The 22,482-nt window shown below is 39.5% G+C and overlaps 1 protein-coding gene across 1 annotated transcript in view; it reads right to left on the reverse strand.

Annotated features, from left to right (window-relative positions):
- The window catches only part of KCNH7 (potassium voltage-gated channel subfamily H member 7), a 317,537-nt gene that overhangs the window by 72,885 nt on the left and 222,170 nt on the right, over positions 1-22,482 (reverse strand). Inside the window, exon 5 of the mRNA XM_045031733.1 lies at positions 20,433-20,647. Within this exon, the coding sequence (XP_044887668.1) occupies positions 20,433-20,647 (215 nt within the window). The remainder of the gene's footprint in view (positions 1-20,432; positions 20,648-22,482) is intronic.

Here is a 22,482-nt window from a genome sequence, read left to right on the forward strand (position 1 = left end):
ACAACAAATCTAGTGCCACAATAAAATGTGACCTCTTTGCATATCCGCCTGTATGCTTCCCATTTGGGACTTCAGATACAGGAGGTTAGGTAAAAACATTTCTCAGTAAAGCATTAAACAATGAGCTCAATATTTCTTTGTGTGCAGGACCAGAAATAGCACAGTGTTCTTCTTTGAATATACCTGCATATTCACCAGATGACGAATGGCACACTATGGATGGTGAACCTAAAAGACACAATGCTTATATGAACATGTTTGAATCTCTTTTATTCTAGAGGTCAGACTGCTACAGTATCTCATGAAATCAATGTTTTGTGACTATCCAGCACTCAAATTTTCAGTTACGCTGGGAATACCACAAGAACAGGCTTTTTGGTTATTTTTCAGTAATTTATTTTCTGGCCTAAGCTGAAATTTGGGAGGTAATGAGTTATGTGCTAAGGCAAAGAACCAAATATAAATCAGACTTTTATGAACCTAAAAAAGGTTAAGTATGTACTAACTGTTGGGTCGATTCTTATTTTATCTGATCTTGGGTTAACAGTTATGCATATCATAAACATGCATACCATTTCATTGATGTTCCATGTTAGCTTTAGTTTGTGTCGCTGAATTTTTAAGCAACATTACAATCCTTGTATTAGACCTGTTTTGGGTTAGAAAGTTCAGAACATGAATTGTCACCTTTTTGATTTATTACAACCCCGTCAGTATGATTAATTACTTAGTGAGTAAGACATAGGGCTGCAGTCTATCATCTTTACTAAGCCTGGCTGCCTGATAATAATCACTCCTGTTTATCTTAACTGAAAAGCATTTGATTATTGGCTAGCTAATGCTCTCCAACTCCTAGTAAGAGTTAAACATTTCTAAATGGCATATATTTAAGTTAATTGGACAGGACCATACGCAGTAGTCAGAACACTGTGCAATGACAGAGCTGGGTAGATCTTTAACAAAAATTGATATGGAACAGAGGGAAAAAAAGGCCAATTGATAGAGAAATTGCACCATATAAGTTACAACAAAATCTATGCTAAATTGCTATTTGCCAACCCAAAAAGAATAGACATGGAAGCTGATTTTAACCTGTCATACATTCGGACTCCATTGCTTCACTCCAGATTTACTCAGTGGAAGTGAAAGTAGCATTTGGTCTAAGGCCTTGTCTACACTACAGGACTATTTCGAATCTACTTAATTCGAATTTGTGGATTCGACCTTATGAAGTCGAATTTGTGTATCCATACTAAATACACTAATTCGAACTTCTGAGTCCACATTCTAAGATGTATTACTGCTTCAAATACAAATAGTTTGTAATCATTTGTCTGAGCTTTCAGTGGTGATTCACAAGTACTAGGTGGATATTTTATTACCTCCACACCTGCCAATCCTACTTGGCAACCCTTTGTTCTGCACTATTCTGTACCCTCATGCTTAAACATACTGTGACTTTCAGAACAAAGCTACAGCTTTATGGGTTGAAAGGTACACTGGTAAAAGGGGATACATGTGGGTAGATGTGAGCAGCAGGTGAGATTTTACCTGTATGTCTATCTCAGAGTAATCTAAGTTCTTATTTCAGTGTTTTGGTACAATAGAGAATCTATTTCTATTTCTTCATCCTCCACACTCCAAGCCTTTTTTTTTAAAATACGCTTTTATTAAAGTGCATTTAATGTCTGGTATTTAGATTCCTAAATAATAATCTGTTACATCATCCCCCCAAAAATATATGATGAAGCAGAGAGCAAATTTAAAATCTGAGCCCAAGCTTGAAACCCACACCTACCACGCATGTGTATGCAACATGACTCATCTGCTGTATGCATACCGTTACTGCAGATGGGTTAGTGCCTTGAAATTACAGCAGCTGTACTAAACAATTATTGGGCTCTCTGACTGAGAAAATTTCCCATGGGTGACAAAGAACCAGCTGGATATTGCTGGTGTTTGCATAGTAGATATGTTGGTATCTATGAACATTGAAATCCCCAGAAATGGAATCACGAGATCAGAGAATTCATCCAAAAATATACTGCACTGGAAAACAGACATAAACAGGCCTTCTCATCCAAGTACTTTCATCCTCCATTTGAACAGAGTTATAAAGCTGTTCTGGGCATTATTTCTAAAATGGAACATTTAGATCTTAAGCCTTAGGAGTCTTTTCCTGCCAGCCAGTCTGCAATTACTTTCATGTCAGTGTGTAATACATCAACAGAGCAACACCTATAAGCAGATAGATTTATTGAATGTACTGTAGTGAAATTTAAATCTCACCATAGTAATTTGTGGATTATCAGTGAAGGTGATGTTAACTACTGTTCTATTTTTAGCAAGTGCTAATGACAGAAAAAGCATTGAGAGACATATCACTCAATTCTTTATGAATTGAGCTAAAGGAGCCTTTCAAGCAAATGCTTTAAAAACTTTAGGCTACAAATTGGGAAAGAATTAGCACATTATTGATTGTTCTATCCACCACAAAACCTCTAAGCTGTTAACAAGCATTTATAAATCAGCCAGCTAGCCATTAAGTACCACATCTGCAACAAGGGCTTCAATTATTATCATTTTTAGTCACTCAAAATGTAGTTCCAATCATTAGTTGATGACCTGTCAGTGGAAAGAAGATCTCCCGCACTTGTTGGTATTATCTCCAGGCTAGCTATTTTAAAGTATTTGGCCATTTATGAAAATCCTATATTTATTACGGTCCATTTAAAACTGGTTTGCTCGATGAAAAAAAAAATGATTCAGTTGTGATTAAAATGGAGTATAAAAATGAAATGCAAAAGGAAATATGCAATACATAGGGTAAAGATAGTTAAATTGTTATGGTAATGCTTTGGGCCTATGCATGCAGAACACACATTGACAACACTGAAAAAGTTTCATGCATCCAGTGAGGGGTGAAAAGACATTTAGGAATCCCTCCTACAATGCATTTATTTGGTCTTCAGTTTTATGCTAAAATAAAAAAAATATGGCCTAGATTTTCTAGTATGATCTGTATACTTTGTACTGCTCAGACAGCTCACAATGGAGATTTCCATTAGGAAACAGACAGTGGAGAATTACAGAGGGGGAACTTGTCACTAGCATAAAGTTAATGACTGGCAGTTCCTGTGGCATGAGGGAACCTGGGGAGTAAGGGAACACTACAGGAATGTGGTAGAACTCTGTTGTGCTGATTCTCCGCTGGCGTAAGCTACTCTAACGCTGCAGCTGCGCTGGATCAATAAGCATAAGTGGCTCCTTGATGGGCCCACCCCTACTCTTGTGCTGAATGGAGCTCAAACACATGTGAAAACTCAGCCCTATATTTAGGGACATTTTCCAAGGAGAGGAGAATCTTTTAGGTTCTGTAGCTGATCAGATGTATGGCTGCAGAGCATTAAAAGCAAACAACAGATATGTACAGTGTTCCTAGATTGTAGCTCAGTCTATAAAAATATGCAACTCTTTAGCTGGGGTAGGCCCTTTGCTTGTACACTCTTCTTCTGCTAGTGTTTGCCTGGGTTTCTAGCTATAATACAGGCTACTTTTTTTTAAATCTTTGGAATAAATCATGGATCATCATGGCTTCCTGGGCTTACCTGGTGCTGCAGAAGGTATAACAGATGTAATAGACCCTACAAGATATGTGGGAAATTATTGCCCTATAAAAAGCTTCTCTTTCAGGCTGCAACCACAGCCCTAGGAGGGAGCATGCTCTCTTAGCAAAAAAGAGTCTATTAGACCAAATCAACTGGTCTCTAATGGTTTCTACATTAGCCACAGAAAACAGATTAATACATCTACTGCTCTGTTCCAAAACCTAGGTGCTAACTGAAAGCCTTACAGACTAAGCCAGAGAGAGGTGATTTACTTAAGCTCACCAGGTTATACTCTTCCCTTACTTACACCCTGGCAACCCCAATGAAAATCAAACCCTCTGAACTTCCAAAAGTTGTATGAATATATGAGAGAAGAACTTGTACAATCTTTCCTTTATCTGAAATAATGGGTAACTTCAATATTAAGAGAATGTGATTCCAAAAAGCTTCTTCTCTATTTTCTGTTTATATGTGGGCGGATGGGTCTAGATCAGTGGTTAACAACTGATCCATGACTGGAGCCAGTCTCTGAAAGCTCCCTGCACAGTTTAGGAAGACAGGAAGCTGGTTCCTGATTTCAAAAAAGGCTGAGATACACTGGTCTGAAGGACCTCAAGGACCCTTCCAATTCTACATATCTCTGATTCTATATACTCAACTTATTTTGAAAATGGACCATATTGACAGGCTACAAGTGCTTGAATTTCAGAGCAGAAAGGCAGGAAATTCAGAAGTAAATAACAATGTTCTATTTCCTTGCCATCAAGGACTCTTTCATTTCTTGAGATCAGCGATCAGAGCAGGTTCTTCTGAACACTGCACTTCTTGCAATACAAACATATCTAGAAGTCACCACAAAGAAGTGTAAGTTTCTAACATATCAACTGAAAGGAGTGGAGTTTGCCCAAGTCTTTCTTCTCCTCTGAAAAAAATGCCAACTTTGATTTTATGTCAAATTGGCAATTCATTGAATAAAGTCTTATACCTGAAGGTATAGTGTATCTTAGAGACAGATTCAGCCCTGTATCACACTGAAGATTTATTCAGATGTCTAAGAGAGGTAGACTAGACTGCAAAACAATACCTAATCCAAGGCCCCTTTGATCTTGGAAAGAGGAAGCTCTAACAGTTGTCCCAGGATTACTAGTCTTGCACTAAGTCTTCATATAAATTGTAGCTAACTGGATTTGCATAAATACTGTACATCACCTAGCTTTGTAGAAAAAGCACCTTACCTTTATTCTACACATCCTAAATTAATTTTACAGAGATTTGAGGTCCAGGCTTCTGTTCATTAATTAGCTTCCTGAGACAGCTGCCTCTTTCCACAAATCACAGTAAATACCCATAAGTGTTTCTTGAGTGAACCCCTAAGATTTAATTATACTTTTAAAATAATTGGTAGATTCATATAATCTGTGATCCCTCCCCCCCTTTTTGCTTTTCATTGACATGTTTGAATAAAGTTTTTTTAAAGTTACTTTCCCTTTCTTTCTTTAAAAAAAAAGAAAAATGCTCCTTGGAGCCCCAGTCTCCCAATCCCTTAAAACTCCTGCCAGCTGTATAAGGCTGGGATTTACCACTTCCTGACAAGTGAGATATACATAGTCAAGGGCTATGTACTGTTTGCTCTGGTTTACTCCAATGGAAGAGATACAAAAGAAAGAAATCCGAAGGCCTTCACACTAGACATTTTGACAACAATGTTGGCCAGTTCTTGCCCTTTCCTACTACTTCAGACCTTAGACTCAATAAAAAAATAAACAAACAGAAAATAGTCTCCTAGGTTATCAGGATCAGCCCACCACATTTACTCCTACCCACTAGCTAGACTAAAGGAAAATGTTCTCAGGGGTTAGCCCAGCTTCTCCTTTTATGTGCTTCAGACCAGTTGACAATAATTGGCTCTCAGTTACCATTAGTTCCAAATGCCATCACCTGTTCCATCTGCAGATCTCTGGAACTTTTATCTTGTCCATTTGGCATGCTCTCAGCTTTTTCTCACCAGCAGTAAGTAGGAACTCAGCCCTTTCAGTAAACAATTAAACTTTTGCCCACTGACCTTCCAGCTCATGCATTTGCTAGTACTAAACAGTGAAAACTCTCATTCCTTGCAATAAGTGGTGCTAACCTGATAGATCAGCTAAACAAGTCAGTATCCCTTTATATGGAGAAGGTGGTTCCCTGAACAGAGTAAATATATGCCCCCTTTACAGTACTGCAAAGTTGTAGTGTTTGCACAGCACTAGTGATACTGGCCTGGATCCATAAAGGGATCTAGCTATATAGAATGACTGAAATCCACTAAACCTGAGTGAGGTGCCCAGACTCCCTATACAATGATTGAGGAGAGGAGAGATAAGTGCTTAAGAATGGGATCTACAAAAGACACTTCTTTGCCTATTCAATAGCAGATGCTGATTAAAGGAGTATGTCCTAAGTGGGAGATAGGCTTTATAACCAACTACTAGCTAATCTGAGAATTGAGCTCCCCAGCTCTAGGCTGAGTCACTGTGGCAGGAAAATGGCATGTGCACCTGTTCTGAGGATAATTAGGACATCAGTCTCCAGGGCCATCAAACTATAAAAATGAAATGTTGCAATTCTTAATTTTTAAACTGGGATGTTCAATGCAGGTGTTTTTGTTTGGTTGGGTTTTTACTTATTTTTTTCTGATTTGTTTTGAAATTTGACATAAAATGTAGGTTTCAGAGGAAACACCCCCCCCCCCCCACAGCCTGGCTGCTCCCTGCTGTGGCAGAGTGAACTGCATTCCCAGGGCTTGGGCTGCAGTGTGCTCCAGCACCCCCTGGGGATCCCTTATCCCTGCACCCCAGGAGGCAGGATAAGGGATCCCTGGGAGGCTGTGGGGAAGCTTTGGGGCTGGCTCCCCCTCACTGCCCTCACAGTGCATGCTGCCCGGGCACCTCTGCATATGCAGCCCCAGGGGGGCCAGGGGAGAAGAGGTGGCCCAGAGAACAGAGAGGGGACCAAGCAACTGCCCCGGGTGTTGGGGGTCATCGCTCTACCAGCCACGCTGAGCTGAGAGCTCTGCTGCTCCCACTCCCTACAGGGTAGCTGCTTAGTCCCCACTCTGCATTTGCAGGGGCACCCAGGCAGCGTGCACCAAAATCTGTCTGTGCTTTTGTGACCAGGAAGCAGCAATCTTTGCAAAAAGCTTCTTTTGATCAGTTTCCACTGAAAACCTTGCAGGCTCTCTGAGAGTGTGCTTGCAGACTGGTGATCAGCAGACAATGGGTTACTGCAGATCTGAGCTTTGCAAACAGAGGTGTGGCTTCCATTTGCAACAGACTGCACAATAGACTGTCAGCATTGAGAGATCTAAAGAAAGTTGCCCCAAGGAACTCCGGGATACATTGGGAAGACTTCTGGGACCTGAGTGAAGCTGGGGACGCATGCACACAGGAAAGCAATAGGGCTCAGATCTTAAGTCCCACCTTAACTTGCACTTGGACGGACCCTGCAGGGTCCTGGGACCTTAGGTTCAAGCCCCAGGTTAACACAATTGGTGCATGGATACAAGGGAGGTTAGACTTGAGCCCAGACTCAAACCTGAGCTTACATTGCTGTGTAGACATACCCAGAGTCATTTTCACACTCACTTTCTCTCTGTCCCAATGACTATTTAAGTATTTATCTACAATGGAACTACTTCAAGAGGAGAGACTAAGAGACCCTCCTGAATATCCCATATCTTCGGGCATGCGTACACTAAAAACTTAAGGTGACCTATATTGGATCAACTTACAGCTATCACAGTAATTACAGTGATGGTTCATGTCTGCCTTCGGTCAGTAGTGTGCAATATGGGAAGCTGAGAGCCTTGCTCTCAGCTCCACTCACTTCTCCCTGCTCCACAGTCCCCCTGCTCCCTGCTGGCTTCCCCACAATGTTCCCTGCTCCTCACTGGGAGCCTGGTGCCTTCATTCTCAGCTCCAGGCTTGCCACTGGGAGTGGGGCAGCCACTCGGAATCTCACTTTCCCACTTCCCACAAGGAGCAGGGCAGCTGCACAGACTGTCACCTCCCTGCTCTCCACTGGGAGCAGAGCAGCCACATGGAATCTCTCCCAGTGGGGAGCAGGGAGCCGGGAACCTCGGTGCAGCCAGGCTGCCAGTGGGGAGCCCAGGCAGCGGGTAGCAGCCTGGCTGGGGGGACTTTCTTGTCAATTTCACAGCTCCAGGCTGACAGCCAACAGCTGATGTAAGTAATTCAGTGTTTACATGGACACTGCGTCACCCTGATTGCACTGACATAAGCGTCTTGTGGAGGTGGAGTTATTATGTCGGTGTAGTAAGGCACTTACATTGGTGGGAGCAAGGCTGTAGCGTGTACACTGACATAGTTCGGTGGACATAAGGCACAGGGTAGTGTAGACCAGGTCTTAGTGGTTAGCGTACACTCCTGAAAGGTGGGAGGTGTGTGTTAAAATCCTTTTCCCCCGTCAGACAGAGGGGGGAACTGACCCTGGATCTCCCACATCCTGGATGAACGCTCTAACCACTGGACTAAAAGTTCCAAGCGCGGTGTCTCCTTCTCTGATGGGATTTCATATGGGTCATTTTAGGCATATTCAGAACCCAGACTGGGCCTTTCAGGTGTGATATGTGTGGGAACACCTATCTCTGCCTGGTTGGAGAATCCCACTGCAGCTTAGGTAGGCTACGAGATGCCTAGAGTAAGGCATTGTGTGTGTCACTAACAGCAGAAATTTAGGAGCCTAGGGGACTTTTACAGTTAAAATTTAGGTACGAAGGGATTTCAGGTGCCTAGAAGGAAGTTAGGGGTTTTGAGGATCTCAGTGGCACCTAAATGTTGGACTTAGATGCCTAAAGTGCTTAAGTATCTTTTGTGAATCTGGAGCCCTGTGTTTTGTTTTGAAGTGAGAAGATCAGTTCTCATATCCCCAACATTTTCACTGGAGCATTAAATCATCTAATTGCTTCAAAGCAAACTGCAATACAGTTCATGGGCTTGCTCCAGATCCCACTGAAGTGAGTAGACCCATTCTGTGTTTCTTCCTATATTAAAACTGAGAAATGGGTGATTCTCTGTGGGAGGTGATACAGTATTATCAATAGCACAAACTGCATTCAAGATCTACATCAGAGAATAGATCACTGATTATGCACTCAAGTAGATCAGACAGTATGCAGCTCGGGACAGTTACAGTGAGGAGGTTGTTCATTCCCTTAAGATACTGATTGATTGGTGACAATTACATTTCACAGAAGACACTAGATACTCCCTACTAACGCAGCAGGGGGCTGGGAAATCCCCTGATTGGAAAGGCTGGATCTGGGGGAAAGGCATGGGCAAATTAAGGATGGACATGTAGATTCAGTTCCTATGCTTTAAAGCAGCGGGGCTCTCTGATTGCTGCATTTTCACCGTATGTTGTTATCTCATCATACAATATTGCAGCAGTTCCGATCCCTTTTAGGATTCATCCATCACAAAGAGGATGGACTAGAAGGAAGGAGGAGTCTTTGAAACATCATTTCTGTGGGTCTGTGATTACCAGGTTTATGAGGGTTGAATCAAGTGTTGTTTTTACACCAGAAGGAATGACCTTTTTTTTTTACTTTATTCTATGCCAAAAAATTGAAGAGAAAAATCCTCATTTTTCTTAAATCCATTAAAAACAATGTGCTTGATTCTTTACTACATTGCACCTCCTGTAGTCATATCGTTTAAGGTCAGAAGGGACCACTAGACCATCCAGTCTGACCTTCTATACAGCACAGGTCACCATCACTACCCAGCACCTGCACACTAACCTAACAACCAAAATGAGGGCAAAGTATTACAACCTACAGTAGTAGCCACCGGGGCAGTGATTTATCCCTGTGCAAAGTGACTGCATCATTGAGATTTGGTTGCAATTTTGCACAGGTGTGAATGATTACACAAGGCACACAGTGGTGGAAAATCAAGCCCATTGATTTTCATTAGTTTTATCATCACTGTGGGGTGCCCTCTCCCGTACACAGCTGTTTTTCCACATGCTCATCATACAAATTACACTTTTAAATGATCATATTACATGCACTTATACTATTTATACAATTAGGACAATGTATAGTAATTATGAAACTCAGTTATGTAACTACACAGTTAAAAAGATGGAATTATATTGCATTGTTACTTACTAAAAATTAATATGTAATACAAACAAAACTTTCTGTATGAGCAATACTAATTCAACATTTAGATCAGGATAGCAACCTATGAAACTAAGAAAATTCACAGTTTAAGGGGGAAATGAATAAACAACATGTTCAATACAGTAACCAGATAAATGCCACACTACAAGCATTATTAGTGTGACATGTAATTGGAAGACATATCATAAGGTATGTTCCCCCTTAATTTAGAATTTCCTAGTTTTTGTCAGCCTGTGTTCCAAAACTAACAGCCTTGAAATGTAGTTTGTGTGTAAGAGTTATTGTATAGTGTTGTAAACAATGCAATGTGTCAGCTGAATCAGAATGCTGAAAATATACAGCTCAATAATTTGGTTTATTTTTAGTTCTTATATTGCCCCTGTCTGTCCTAGATGCTGCTAACCAGTCTTCTTTTAGCCTGCAAACCTGAAGGTTAATTTGAAGTCATGATCAGCTAATAGTTATTTTTATATCAACAGCTGTGACTGGCCTTGGGGGCTATTGTTACTTATTTCTTGATCTTCTGGGACTGACAGAACAGAGTCTGGCCAAGATTATAAAAGCACGTAGTGAATATATAGGATCTACCAGTGCATGTCAGAGAACGTCTGAACTTTGAGAGCTTGCTTTTCGAACTGTGGGTGTTCAGTGTTTCTGGAAATCAGACCCAAGTGTCCAGTTGTCCAGGAAAACAGAATACACATTTCCTCATCTCCTTCATTGAAAGGTAATGGTGAAATTGTTTGGAAAAGTGTTATTTAAAAGTTATAAACCCAGAAGATTTTTGCCTTATTGCAAGGTGACTATTGTGATGAAACATTATACACTTCAAATTCCTACAGGCCCCAATTCAGCAAGGTACTTAAGCACATGCCTTACTTGAACACGTGGGTAGTTCCACTGATTTGAGTGGGATTGGCAATCTCTGAATTTTGCTGATTTGGTGTCATACGCTCTATTTATGAAAAAAAGAAACATGACTAAAGGATTGCTGGCTTGTATGTTCATTGTTTGGTTAGTTTGGTTTGTTACCAAGCCTAAGCTGTGGATATTCAGAAATTACCTCTTCCTTTTTTTTCAATGGACGATAGATACAGGTTACTACAGTCTCCATACAGCTCTGACTGTTTACAGTAGAATTAACAGCTTGCTTTTGGCTTCAGAGTCAGACATTAGTGTGAATTGGATGCCTATGAGGAGTTTACAATAAAACAAGATAGGGAAAAGATTAAGTTGCTTACTGTTGTACCTCCGTGGGCTGTAATTTTAGAACTGGAAGCCCTTTTTTGTATTCATTAAAAACGTTAAAGGACAGATGTCAGATTTTTGCATTGCTGCTTTCTTTAATAAAATCAACTTTTTGTGCCTATGGGAAGGCTTGTCTCGTTCTGGTAATCAGTGTCAAGACCCCATCTGAACCTGTCAGTGCAAAAAAAATGTGTAGAAATGGGACTGTTCTCCTGAACAGCTCGTCAGAAACAATAATAATAATAAAAAATTGAGTCTGTCCTAAAGAAGATAGTCTCCCTTAGCACCCCTGGAAATTATAATTTAGAAGATAAGAAACTGCTGTAAGGGAGTTTACCAAAACTCTAATTCGAGTGATAGATGTGTACAATGGAACATGACAGCTCCAATTTTTTAAGGAAGGGCAATCTGACAAAATTGCTGAGATGTCTATTTGTCCCAGGAAGATTCAGATTGTTATACAGTGAGGGCAATCCAGAGGAAAATATGGTCAGAACATATATAGCTCCAAATGTGCCTTACGCATGGAGTCTTTTCTTGGCAGCTGAACGTGCCAGAAAAGATCACAATGTGGGAGTCCAATGGGATTCCCAGCATCTGCTCATTTAGATCTGGATTCTGGCACCCTTCCTCATGTTGAAAAGCATTCCACTCTGACCCAGACTGTGATACCCTTACTCATCTTTGGCAGTACCTTACTCAGTAGATACTCCTGTTAAGTTCAATGGAATGTCACATGAAGGGAGGTGCTTCACAATGGGAGTTAGTGTGTCACAACCTGCCCCAATCTGAATAGATCTATTTATTCTGATGGGGCTAGTCAAGCAGTAAGATGCTACTCAACCCGAGGAAGAGTGATGGAATCTAGCCCTTACTGCCTTCCTTTAAAATTCAAGAAACATTGGAAAATACATAAGAAGGAACAATTCAGCACTGGCATGGCAACAGTCTAAGTGACGTCATTGGTTTTTTCCATGGTTCTGTGAGAAAGACACCCTTTGCAGTGACATAATGATAATCTGAGGAGGGTGAGATCTCCTTTCACCTTTCCATTTTAGGAATCAAAAGAGTAGAAATGAATGGAGAAGCACCATTACCAGTGAGGAAATGAACTGATTTGCTCTTACATTGTCTGGTTTTCTCTGCTCAAGACATACTCTCCAGTGTATCATCTATAGAAAGCCTTCAGAATACATGTTATAACAACACTGTTTATACATATAAAATAAGAACATTCTACTATTAAGTTCTCTGTCGCTTTTTTCCTTCTTTTTGCTTCTTTAATTTAATGTGTTTTTTCCCTTTCAGTGTTTTTAACAGCCTTGGATTTTCCTCATACTTTTTAATGTTTTAATTCATTAACAAAATCTCCCTTTTTTATTTTTCTCCAAGCAAGTCCCTTTTCCCTGTCTTAATTGCAAATCTCATCTCCCCCATGCTCACTGTTCACTGAAGGGGAGATGAAACCTAGGAATCCGAGTTGGAGGCGTATATTAAACTGGGATGGTGTATCTAAGTGGGGTCCCACAGAAGTCAGTCCTAGGTCCAGTACTAGTCAATAATGACTTGGATAATAGAGTGTAGAATATGCTTATAAATTTGCAGATGACACCAAGCTGGGAGGGTTTACAAGCACTTTGGAGAACAGGATTAGAATTCAAAAAACCCTTGACAAATTAGAGAATTGATCTGAAATCAACAAGATGGAATTCAATAAAGACAAAAGTAAAGTACTACACTTAGAAAGGAAACATCAAATGCAAAACTACAAAATGGGGAATAACTGGCTACATGGTAGACTCGGATATGGTAGTTACAGTGGATCACAAGTTGAATATGAGCCAACAATGTGATGCAGTTGCAAAAAAGGCTGCAATCATTCCAAAGTGTATTAACAGGAGTGTCATATAAAACACGGGAGGTAATTGTCTCAACTCGGCACTGATGAAGCCTCAGCTCGAGTAAGGTGTCAAATTCTGGGTGCCACTTTTAGGAAAGAGATGGACAAATTGTATAGAGTCCAAAAGAGAGCAACAAAAATATATATGGTTTAGAAAACCTGACTGATGAGGAAAGGTTGAAAAAATTGGGCATGTTTAGTCCTGAGACAAGAAGACCAATGGTGAACCTGATAACTGTCTTCAGATATGTTAAGGGCTACTATAAAGAGGACTGTTATCGATTGTTCTCCATGTCTACTGAAGGTAGGACAAGAAGTAATGGGCTTAATCTGTAGCAAGGAAGATTTAGGTTAGTTAACGGGAAAAACTTTCTAACTATAAGGTAGTTACGTTCTGGAATAAGCTTCCAAGGGAAGTTGTGGAATCCTCATCATTGAAGGTTTTTAAGAAGAGGTTGTACAGACACCTTTCTTGGATGGTCCTACCTCAGCAGATGGGGCTGGACTTGATGACTTCTCAAAGTCTCTTTCAGTCCTACATTTCTATGAGTCTATGATGCTACGATCTGTGCCCAAGTCTACAGTTACTTGTATGGGTTCTTTCTCTGGTTTGTAAGACCGATGGTTTGGGAGCAAATTTCTAAGACAAACTGTGGTCTGGCGGATTTCCTGGCAGCACAGCTTCTGCAGGAAACATGTTACTAGAAGCCACAAGGAACCAGAGGAGTAGTGAAGGCAATCAAAACCGTAGAAGCTACTTGGATTTAGGGGGCTGTACTGTGGATTTAAGGACTTCTACTCTCCCTGACTTTTCCACAGTGAATGCAAGACCCATGTTCCCTCTCAGTAGAGGACTGAGAAGGAAACTCCTATAACTGAAAGCCTTTTCCAGGATATCTGCACTGACGTCCCATTTTCTTCCATGAACATTTCAAGGTTCACATGCTCACTTTAAAAAAAAAACCCTTTGCTATTCAACCACTATTGACATCTCTGCCATTATCTCTCCCTTCAACACCTATTGTCCTTCCAAGATTCTTTCCTGAAACCTCCTTTTGTCTTTTTTTGCCACTCCCCATATTATAGCACTAAGAACATGCTAGTACCTCTAGATCCTAGGCTTTCCTCCGTCAACAAATTCCAAAGTGCACCTGTTCTATGTAATAGTATAACTACAATGATCATTCACCCCTTAATGCTTGTTCACTGTCTTATACTTGTTCATATCTTCAGACTGTCTGTAAACGCTTCACGGCAAGAATTATGTTGTGTTCCATATTTTATCAGTTGTAAGATACTGTTTGTACTTATTTTCCTCCTCTCCCCAATTTTGCGTTTCACTTAAATTAGTATTTCTTTTCAGCTGTAATCACTGCTGTTATTTCAGGGATTCTTCCTCCCCCACCTTTTCCTCAGCCAAACCGCTACTTGCTCTTATTTGCTTGCTAACCTTCTTTTATCCTTTACTTCCCCTCTGGCCTTTAAAAATGATAATATTTCCCATCATCACTTCACTTAATTTCCTTTCTCTCTGTCTCACCATCTTTGTACCATCCCCCTTCTCTTTTTCATTCCTTGAATGTCCTATCCAGCTTTAGAATGTGATAGAAGCGATGCAAATATTTTCCTTCCCTCCCCTAGATACTTTCTGAAAAAGGAACCCATTCTGCCTTCTTTCTTATTCTGCCACTGCTAGGTCCACTATTAATGATGCATCACAGAGATCCCAAATTCCACAGAATGAGACTCTTATGCTTTCTGACAACTCAAAGCAGTGCATGAGCTGACAACCCTCCATGGCATTGAGTTATGGAAACAGCTGCCATCACGGTGGAGATGCCAGACCACAGCAGTGGGAAGTGGCTTTTTTTCAATAAAGCCAAGGAATGGAAAACAAGGGAAGAGAGATGTGACTCTTGGGGATGGAAAAAAGAAGTTGAATGGTCAGGGTATGTTGTGTGTGGGGAACGAAGGAGAGGAATTGTTTGATGCACTCCAGTCCAGAACAAAATATTGGAGCACTGCTTCAGCCTGACCATGACATTGACTTATCATTATCCCCTGTATTATTACTCTCATATCCTGTTGGTTAATCTCTGCATTGGGTTTTCAAACCTGCTATAAAAACTTCTTTGCTGTCTTAGAAAGCTAGAAACATGGTGAGCTTCCTAGAGTACAAATGGCCTCGGGCCAGATTTCAAAAGTATTTAGGCACCTATAGATGCAGATAGGGACCCAGTGGGATTTCAAAAGCACCTATGTGTCTAACTCCCATTGGAGTTAGGTGCTTTTGAAAATCCCAAATTCACTTTTGAAAATTTTACCTCTAGTCAAATTCACAAAAAACTGACATTTGTCAGTTTTTTTCCCCATGAATAGCTGTGTTGTTGATGCACAGGAAATAAAATGTAACTTATTCCTGGATAATTTAAATTTGTCTGTAAAAGGCAGACAGATCTAGTTTATTTGCAGGGTTCTCCACTGGTTTAAATAGGCATACTATTATTGACTTCAATGGAACTATATCTATTTACACCAGATGAGGATTTGGTCCTGTACCCACTTATGTAGTTTAGGAATAAAGGAAAAGGCTGGGAAGTGAAGGTAATAAGGCAGGAAGGAATATATTTCTGCTACTAGATTTTTCTCTCATTACAGTAAATGGTATATTTCCATTGTGGTTCTGTATTAGTCTTTTAGAAAGACACAAAGTTAATAGAGACGTAAGATTATGTCAAATTAAATTGGAAGTGTTCCATGAAGCATTTTTCACAGAGCATTTCAAATTTAATTTTAAATTTAGTGAGAATTAATGTCCTCAGCAGGTCAAGCCGATCTGAGACATTTCCATTGGAGCTTTCATAACATCTAAATTGTTTGGGGAATAAATGTAGATATTTAAAAAAAATCTGCCCATAACATAGACCCATTAGCAGATAGGAATTGTGCATTTTGGCACTAATTTAGCCCATCAGAGTTTAGAAAAAGACAATTGAGCTTGACTTATGCTTGCATAACTTATAAAACCTAGGTTTTTTTAATGAAACTTGACTTTTTGCTATATTAGATGTAAAAAGATTTCTCTGTAAAACTAATTTGAATAATTTAAAATATATGAAAATGGATCCAGAAGAGATTAAATCTTTCACGACTGACCAATGAAGAAAGTGCAATGGTTGAAGGCACAAGTTAACTATCTAAAGGGAACTATAGGAAAGATAAGAATCCAATTACATTTAAGGCACCAACTGATTTTAAGATAGAACTAATACAACTTGTATCTCTATTTCTCCAGTAGGATGGACAATATGTTATTTTATATTTCTGTCAAGGGGCAGAGGAGTATGGAACCTGTCTGGCATGGCAGCAGTAGAAAAAGGCAGTAAGAATAAATCAGATCTATGGAAAGTTGAAGGCTATATTACATTAGATCCTCCTTATGCCATTAATACTTCCATGCAGGCTTATAAACAGTTCTTCTCATCTTCAGCAATCTGCCATTGGCCAAGTAGCACATTGTGGACTTAGCCTGGCTGGTCTCTAGGCACTGGGGCAATATAAATAATAATAGTAGCTATTATTATTGATGTCAATAGAAAGACTTCCATTGCCTTCCGTAGCCATTGGGCCAGGCCTTAAATAATTCCCCTAAATCTAGTAGGGTCAGATTTTCAAAGGTATTTGGGTGCCTACAGATGCAGGTCTAGGTGCATTTGAAAATCCCACCAGGCACCTATCTACATCTTAGATACCTAAGTGCCTTTGAAAATCTGGCCCTTAGACATTAGTCTTGCCTATTAGTCAGTGGTGTAAGTGCAGAGCTACACAGTCTCAAGGGGAACTCCATTACACATTGTGCATGTAGGGAGCTCAATGCCACTGGCACTCCATCAATAGGCATCAGGCACATGGACATTGCTGCACCCCTTAAGCAAATGTGCTGGGAGAACCCTTCCAGCTAGCCAGCTTTCCTGGCATGCAGAGAGCATTCCTTGTACTCACAAGAAAGCAAGGACTGCAGCTCTGCCAGGCACTGCATGAGGACCAGAGGGAGGGAGGCTTACTTAGGATTATCTCTAAAAGGTTCCTGAGATTGATTAACTGGGCTAAAGTCACAACTGATTTCTATTTCATGTTGCCTCTTTGACTGTTGTTGAATGTACCAAGTATATTCAGGTCAAACGTGCCTGCTGAATATATAAGGTATGCCCTGTTTCATTGATCTCACAGCAGGTGCAATGGACTTCTCACAATGAAGTGGTTACTTTTAATACATATTAAAAGGAAGGAAAAGAATTTTCTTTTAAGCTAAAACCAACCGTTACCTCTACTGAAGACTGATATGAAGTGTCTGGTCATGTTTTCACTTGGACTGAGTGGTTTTGTGAAGAAATGATGTGTGACCTATAAATTGTGTTAATACTTACTGATTAACTGGAAATTTGGTTGGAATACAGATAAACTGGAAAGCCTTCAAATAACATTGAATGGCATTCTGTCAGGGCAAATGTGCAGTAGAATTTGAAGAAAACTTTTCTTCATGGATAGTTATGCCATAGATTGTGCAATATGTTATGGTGGCATGTTAGCTCTTTAAAATCCTCTTGGATTTACTTAGGACACAGTATATAAATGGGGGCGTGGGGGGAAGGGTTTCTAAGTATCTGCAGATTTCACTTGTCCTTCTCAGTGTTTGCTATAGAAAATGCCTTGAAAGCTGCAAACATGAGGGTTATCAAACTGAAAAATCCTACTTAACTTTCTAAGACAACTGGCAAATTTTAAGGGCCACTGCTGTATGAAATGTCAGGATAGGTTAGAATTAAGAAGACCATTTTATGCCTGTGCAGAATGGGTAGAGATTCTGTATGAGACAGGACTATCTCTAATAACATAGAGCTCCAAAGGCACTGAGAGATACATTACAGACACAAAAGGGGGCTGTGCTGCCTTCAAAGATGACGTGACTATGGCAGCCCGGGCATATGGATTCACAAGGCATTCCCACATTAGACTCCACTAGTGGCCCTCCTATGGAGCCTCTGAGAGAATCTAAACTGCCATCCTCCAATTGAACTGTCCAGTCCCCCAGAGAATGGTGGTGTAACTGGGGCAGAATCTTCTTAGGTGCAGCAACTCCCATTGGCAAAGATCAGTGCAAGTTGTACCTTTGAACCAGCAGAGGCTGAATCTGATCTCTTTTGGTAGACTATAAACATTAAAGCTTGAAATCTAATGGATCATTATGTTTTGTGAGACTTCACATTTTCCTTGGTTTTATACTCCACTCATGTTCCTTATGACTGTAACCCTGTATAAAGGAGAATAACCTCATTGGGTCACTGGAGATATGACTGCCAGTCTTTTCATGCAAGAGGTTGATTGTTCCTCCAAACAAATAGAATAATTTATTATACCCTATAAAATTCAAAAGTATTCTGGTGGTATATTTTCAAAGTGGTGCATGACAGCTGTATCTGTGTGTCTCCTTTTATGGTCAGACCCCACAAAATTTTTTGATAATACTTTTCTAAAAATCAGTGCAACTCAGTGGGCCTAGAATATAAAAAGGAGGCCAAGAAAAAATGTTAATTTTCAATGGTTGGAACTCTGGGTAATTGAAGTGGATAGGGTATAAAACAAGAATGAATCAGGACTTCTACCCTAAGCTAAAATTGAACTCAACTCGATTTTTATGTGTTCTCACACCACTGCACTTGCTGTTTTAGCTGGAACTGGAATTATGAGTCACTGAAATGCTAAAAGAAAGGCTGTTCTAGCAGTTTTCCTGTCCATCTGATGGCAGCAAGCACAGAGAAACTCACAAGAAAGCAAAGTCTTGTGATATTTACAGATTGAAGCAGCTCTGGTAAGCTTTAAATAAACACCAAAACTTTTGCATACTGATCCATATTGACCTTTCGGGCCCCTAGAATTTCATCTATCACTGGTTTCTTAACTCCTGGGGCTCTATCCTTCAATCCAGCCAGTAACCAGTATAACAGCTGACGTTCTTGTGGCCATTAACTAGCACTGAAATGCTAAAAGAAAGGCTGATTTCCTAAGTGTGCAATGAAAATTCACCGGTGTTCCCATTAACTGCTTCTGATGTCTTAAAAAATGAAAACTTATTCCATTTATCTGTATTCTACTCTGTTCATCAGTCTGGCAAAAGAGCAATGCATCCTATAGTGACAAACTGGATATAGATCATATTGAATAATGGATGAAGACCTTTCCAGCCTCTGTAGTCTCTGTATTTGGACTCTTCAGTGTCTTTCTGTGTTCAATAAATTATTAAGTTCAGATAACTCCACAACAACCATTTACAGCACAATCTTATACGTCAGATACTTTCACAGAACAGACAATACTTAATGAGAGTCTTTTCTTGCACTATACTTTCCTAAATACACAAAGTATGAATTTTGTGTATATATTCTCTCTCCCCCACCTTTACTTTACTGTGTATTTTATACATACACACCCAGACCCACCCACACTATTAGCGTGCAGATCAGTTTGCTAGGGACAAATTGTGACCAGCGCCTGTGCTCAGGCACAGGAGTCAGGGACAAAAGAAACTCTCACAGTAACAATTCCTGTACTTCCTGATTGTACGGATCACAGGGACTGCTTGTTCCTGATCTCCTACTCCTTTCCCCAGATAATGGGCCAATCCCCACTCTGCACAGAAAGAGCATGTACACCAAAGGACCAATCATCTTTATCCTGTTCTGGTGAGATGGTGTCCACTCCAGGCAAAATCTCTCCAGTCCCACTCCTGAGATTGTGCTCCACCCCTCCACAAACAAAAGGCTATGGTATAAAAGCCATTAATGTTTATGCTACAATTTTCTAGACTTTCAGTCTACTGTACACATTGCTGTTAGAGTATCGTTCATCCTACACCAGCCAGATTTGCTGTGTGTACATATTTCAGCAGATTAAAACAAATGTCCTTCAAAATGGGCCAGATTTTCAGAGTGCTCAACTTGGCTTAAATTACACATCACATCCCCACTGCTGGCAGAAGTTATCACAGGCTTACACAGATGCTAACAAAGAGAAGGTACCAAAATAATCAACATATTGATTGAGCAGGCACTGTCAGGAATCACTGATGTAAAGTCACTGTGGACACTGGGCTGCAATAAAGTAAATGCCCAAACACTATAAATAACAGACTACATCCCATCATCATTGAATAGCAAAAGTTTTTAACTATTTACACCACTTTGGAATATAATAGGGCATTTTAGGAGAAGCTTAGCAATATCAACAAAACGATGCCTTTTACATCTGGCACGGATAATAATTGAACTAGAAAGCACAAACCTCAATAATTTAAACTGTTTTGGAAACATCCAAATCATTCACGATGAACAAGGTTTCAGAATAAACAATGTGAAAAATGAATTTAATAGAATTAAAACATAGACTAGGAATTCAGAGAAAAAAAAGTATTGGATTGTAAACCAGATCCTACCTGGGTAACCTTCTCTGTTACATTGTGCGTTCGATCTTTCACCTTAGGTGCAATAATTGTTTTCTCCGAAGAAGGAGGCGATGAAGACTTTTTGTCATTTTTGATATCTGAAAAGTTCAGAGTGAGCTGTGGAATTTTGTTGATGGTGCTATATTTGTTGAGGTTCGAATCCGATGTGGATCCCAATAGACTGGACTTGATATGATTGAAAGGTCCTAAAAATTGGAAAGCATACTTAATATTTGACAAATGGAGAGAACTAAAGACGTTGTCCATGATTTTTAACTGATGAACCACAGAAATATGTACCTAAAATAGTTAATCTAAAATTTGTTTATAATAAAAAAGTCTGTATAAAAAGAGGACTTTTACTGGCCAATAAGGAACAAATTTGCTCTTGAATGTGCATACATAATTCCCTTTGTCCACAGCCTACAGTACTGTACATGAAGTCAATGGATAAACATGTCAATGGATGCTGTGTACATATGTCCCTAAAAATTCTGAACCAGTCACACTATAGATTGGAAAAAAAAATGTCCTTACTTTACATATAAAAGTGAAAGAAGGGCACAGGAACTGATTTTGTACAGGAATGGCTGTTCTGCCTGGGTGCTCAAGAGTTTTAGTTTTCAGCCTTGTGACTCACTGAATGGCCAAGTCACAAGATTATTTTGCTATTGCTGGTTAAACACACCTGTGTTGCTTATGTCTGTAAAATCATGAATTATAAAAGCTGAGCATATTTTGGTAAATTGACTAATATTATTTGAATATTTGCCCTTTCTTCAAATCCTGCTGATTAAATCATTTCAGGTATTTTTAGATAACAATCAATTAACTGAGTGCAGATATGGTTTAAAATTATTTGACATCCATCTGCAAAATAATTACAGTGGAGATGGAGAAACGATAGTAATTTTAAATGCAAAAAGTTGAAGTGATTTTACTAAAAACAAGTATTTATCTACCTCATTAAGGTATTTTATAACCTGTGTCTCTCATTCCCTTGGTTTAATTAATCAGCTATAACATCTAGGTCCCTTAGCATGATGCATCTATTGTGATACCCTGGTATTTAATGCCTGCTGTGTCTTTATTTGCACATAGATTCTAAATCTCTTTTTTTCATTCATGTGACCAGGACTATAATAGAGAGAAAATGGTACCAAACAGTTTTCAATCAGTAATCTCATTCTCATGTTGTTTATTGAAGTCTATTCCATAGAGGACCAATTTACTATTACTGCATTCTCGACAGACTGTGCTCTACTTATGTAATTTGTCTTATGGTCATTTAGCCAATGTTATAATCTGATCCGTTTTGGTAGTGCTCCAGTCTGAGATGGCAATGGTCCAGTGTATAGCGATTTTAAATAAAATTAGATTCATAACTGGTTCTAACGAATATTTTTAAATATATACAGTGAGTTAAATTCATCCATGATACAACTCTACTAGAGCAAATAGAAATATACCTGGGATGGATTTGATCCAATAAACCATATGTAAAACTATTAAAATAATTTTAGAACTGTTCTTTGAATTGAAGTATTCAGTAACATCTGGTCTACATTTTGTTTTTTTAGGCACCCAACAATGGACAAAACCCCGAGATCTTTATTGAATTTTTACTCAGACATTATTTAGACAAAGCTTCTATTGACTTCAACTGAATAAGGGGTTTAGGATTTGACTCATGTGAATATTATGGAATGTTCCTGAAAAACCTCTTATACTGGTACGCTGATTTTCAAGAAGTATTGTTACAGTTGTCATTCTCAACAGATTATTGGGAGAAATAGGACTTCCTATCATATTCCATATATGTTTCAGAGTCTTGTGTTATTTTAATAAGATTCATGATAGTTGTTCAATAACAGTGACAACTCAGCTGCTTCATGAAATGGATGTCCATTAAAGGTAGCTCTTTCCAATACTGCACAGAGACATTTGAATCTATATAGCTGAATGTTGTGTATTTGGTTGTCATGGGTTTTGTTACTATGGCAACCGAGTTAGACTATTAAGGGATAGCTCAGCCGGTTTC

This window comes from Mauremys mutica, chromosome 10, assembly GCF_020497125.1.
Source record: "Mauremys mutica isolate MM-2020 ecotype Southern chromosome 10, ASM2049712v1, whole genome shotgun sequence".
Taxonomy (NCBI): Eukaryota; Metazoa; Chordata; order Testudines; family Geoemydidae; genus Mauremys; species Mauremys mutica.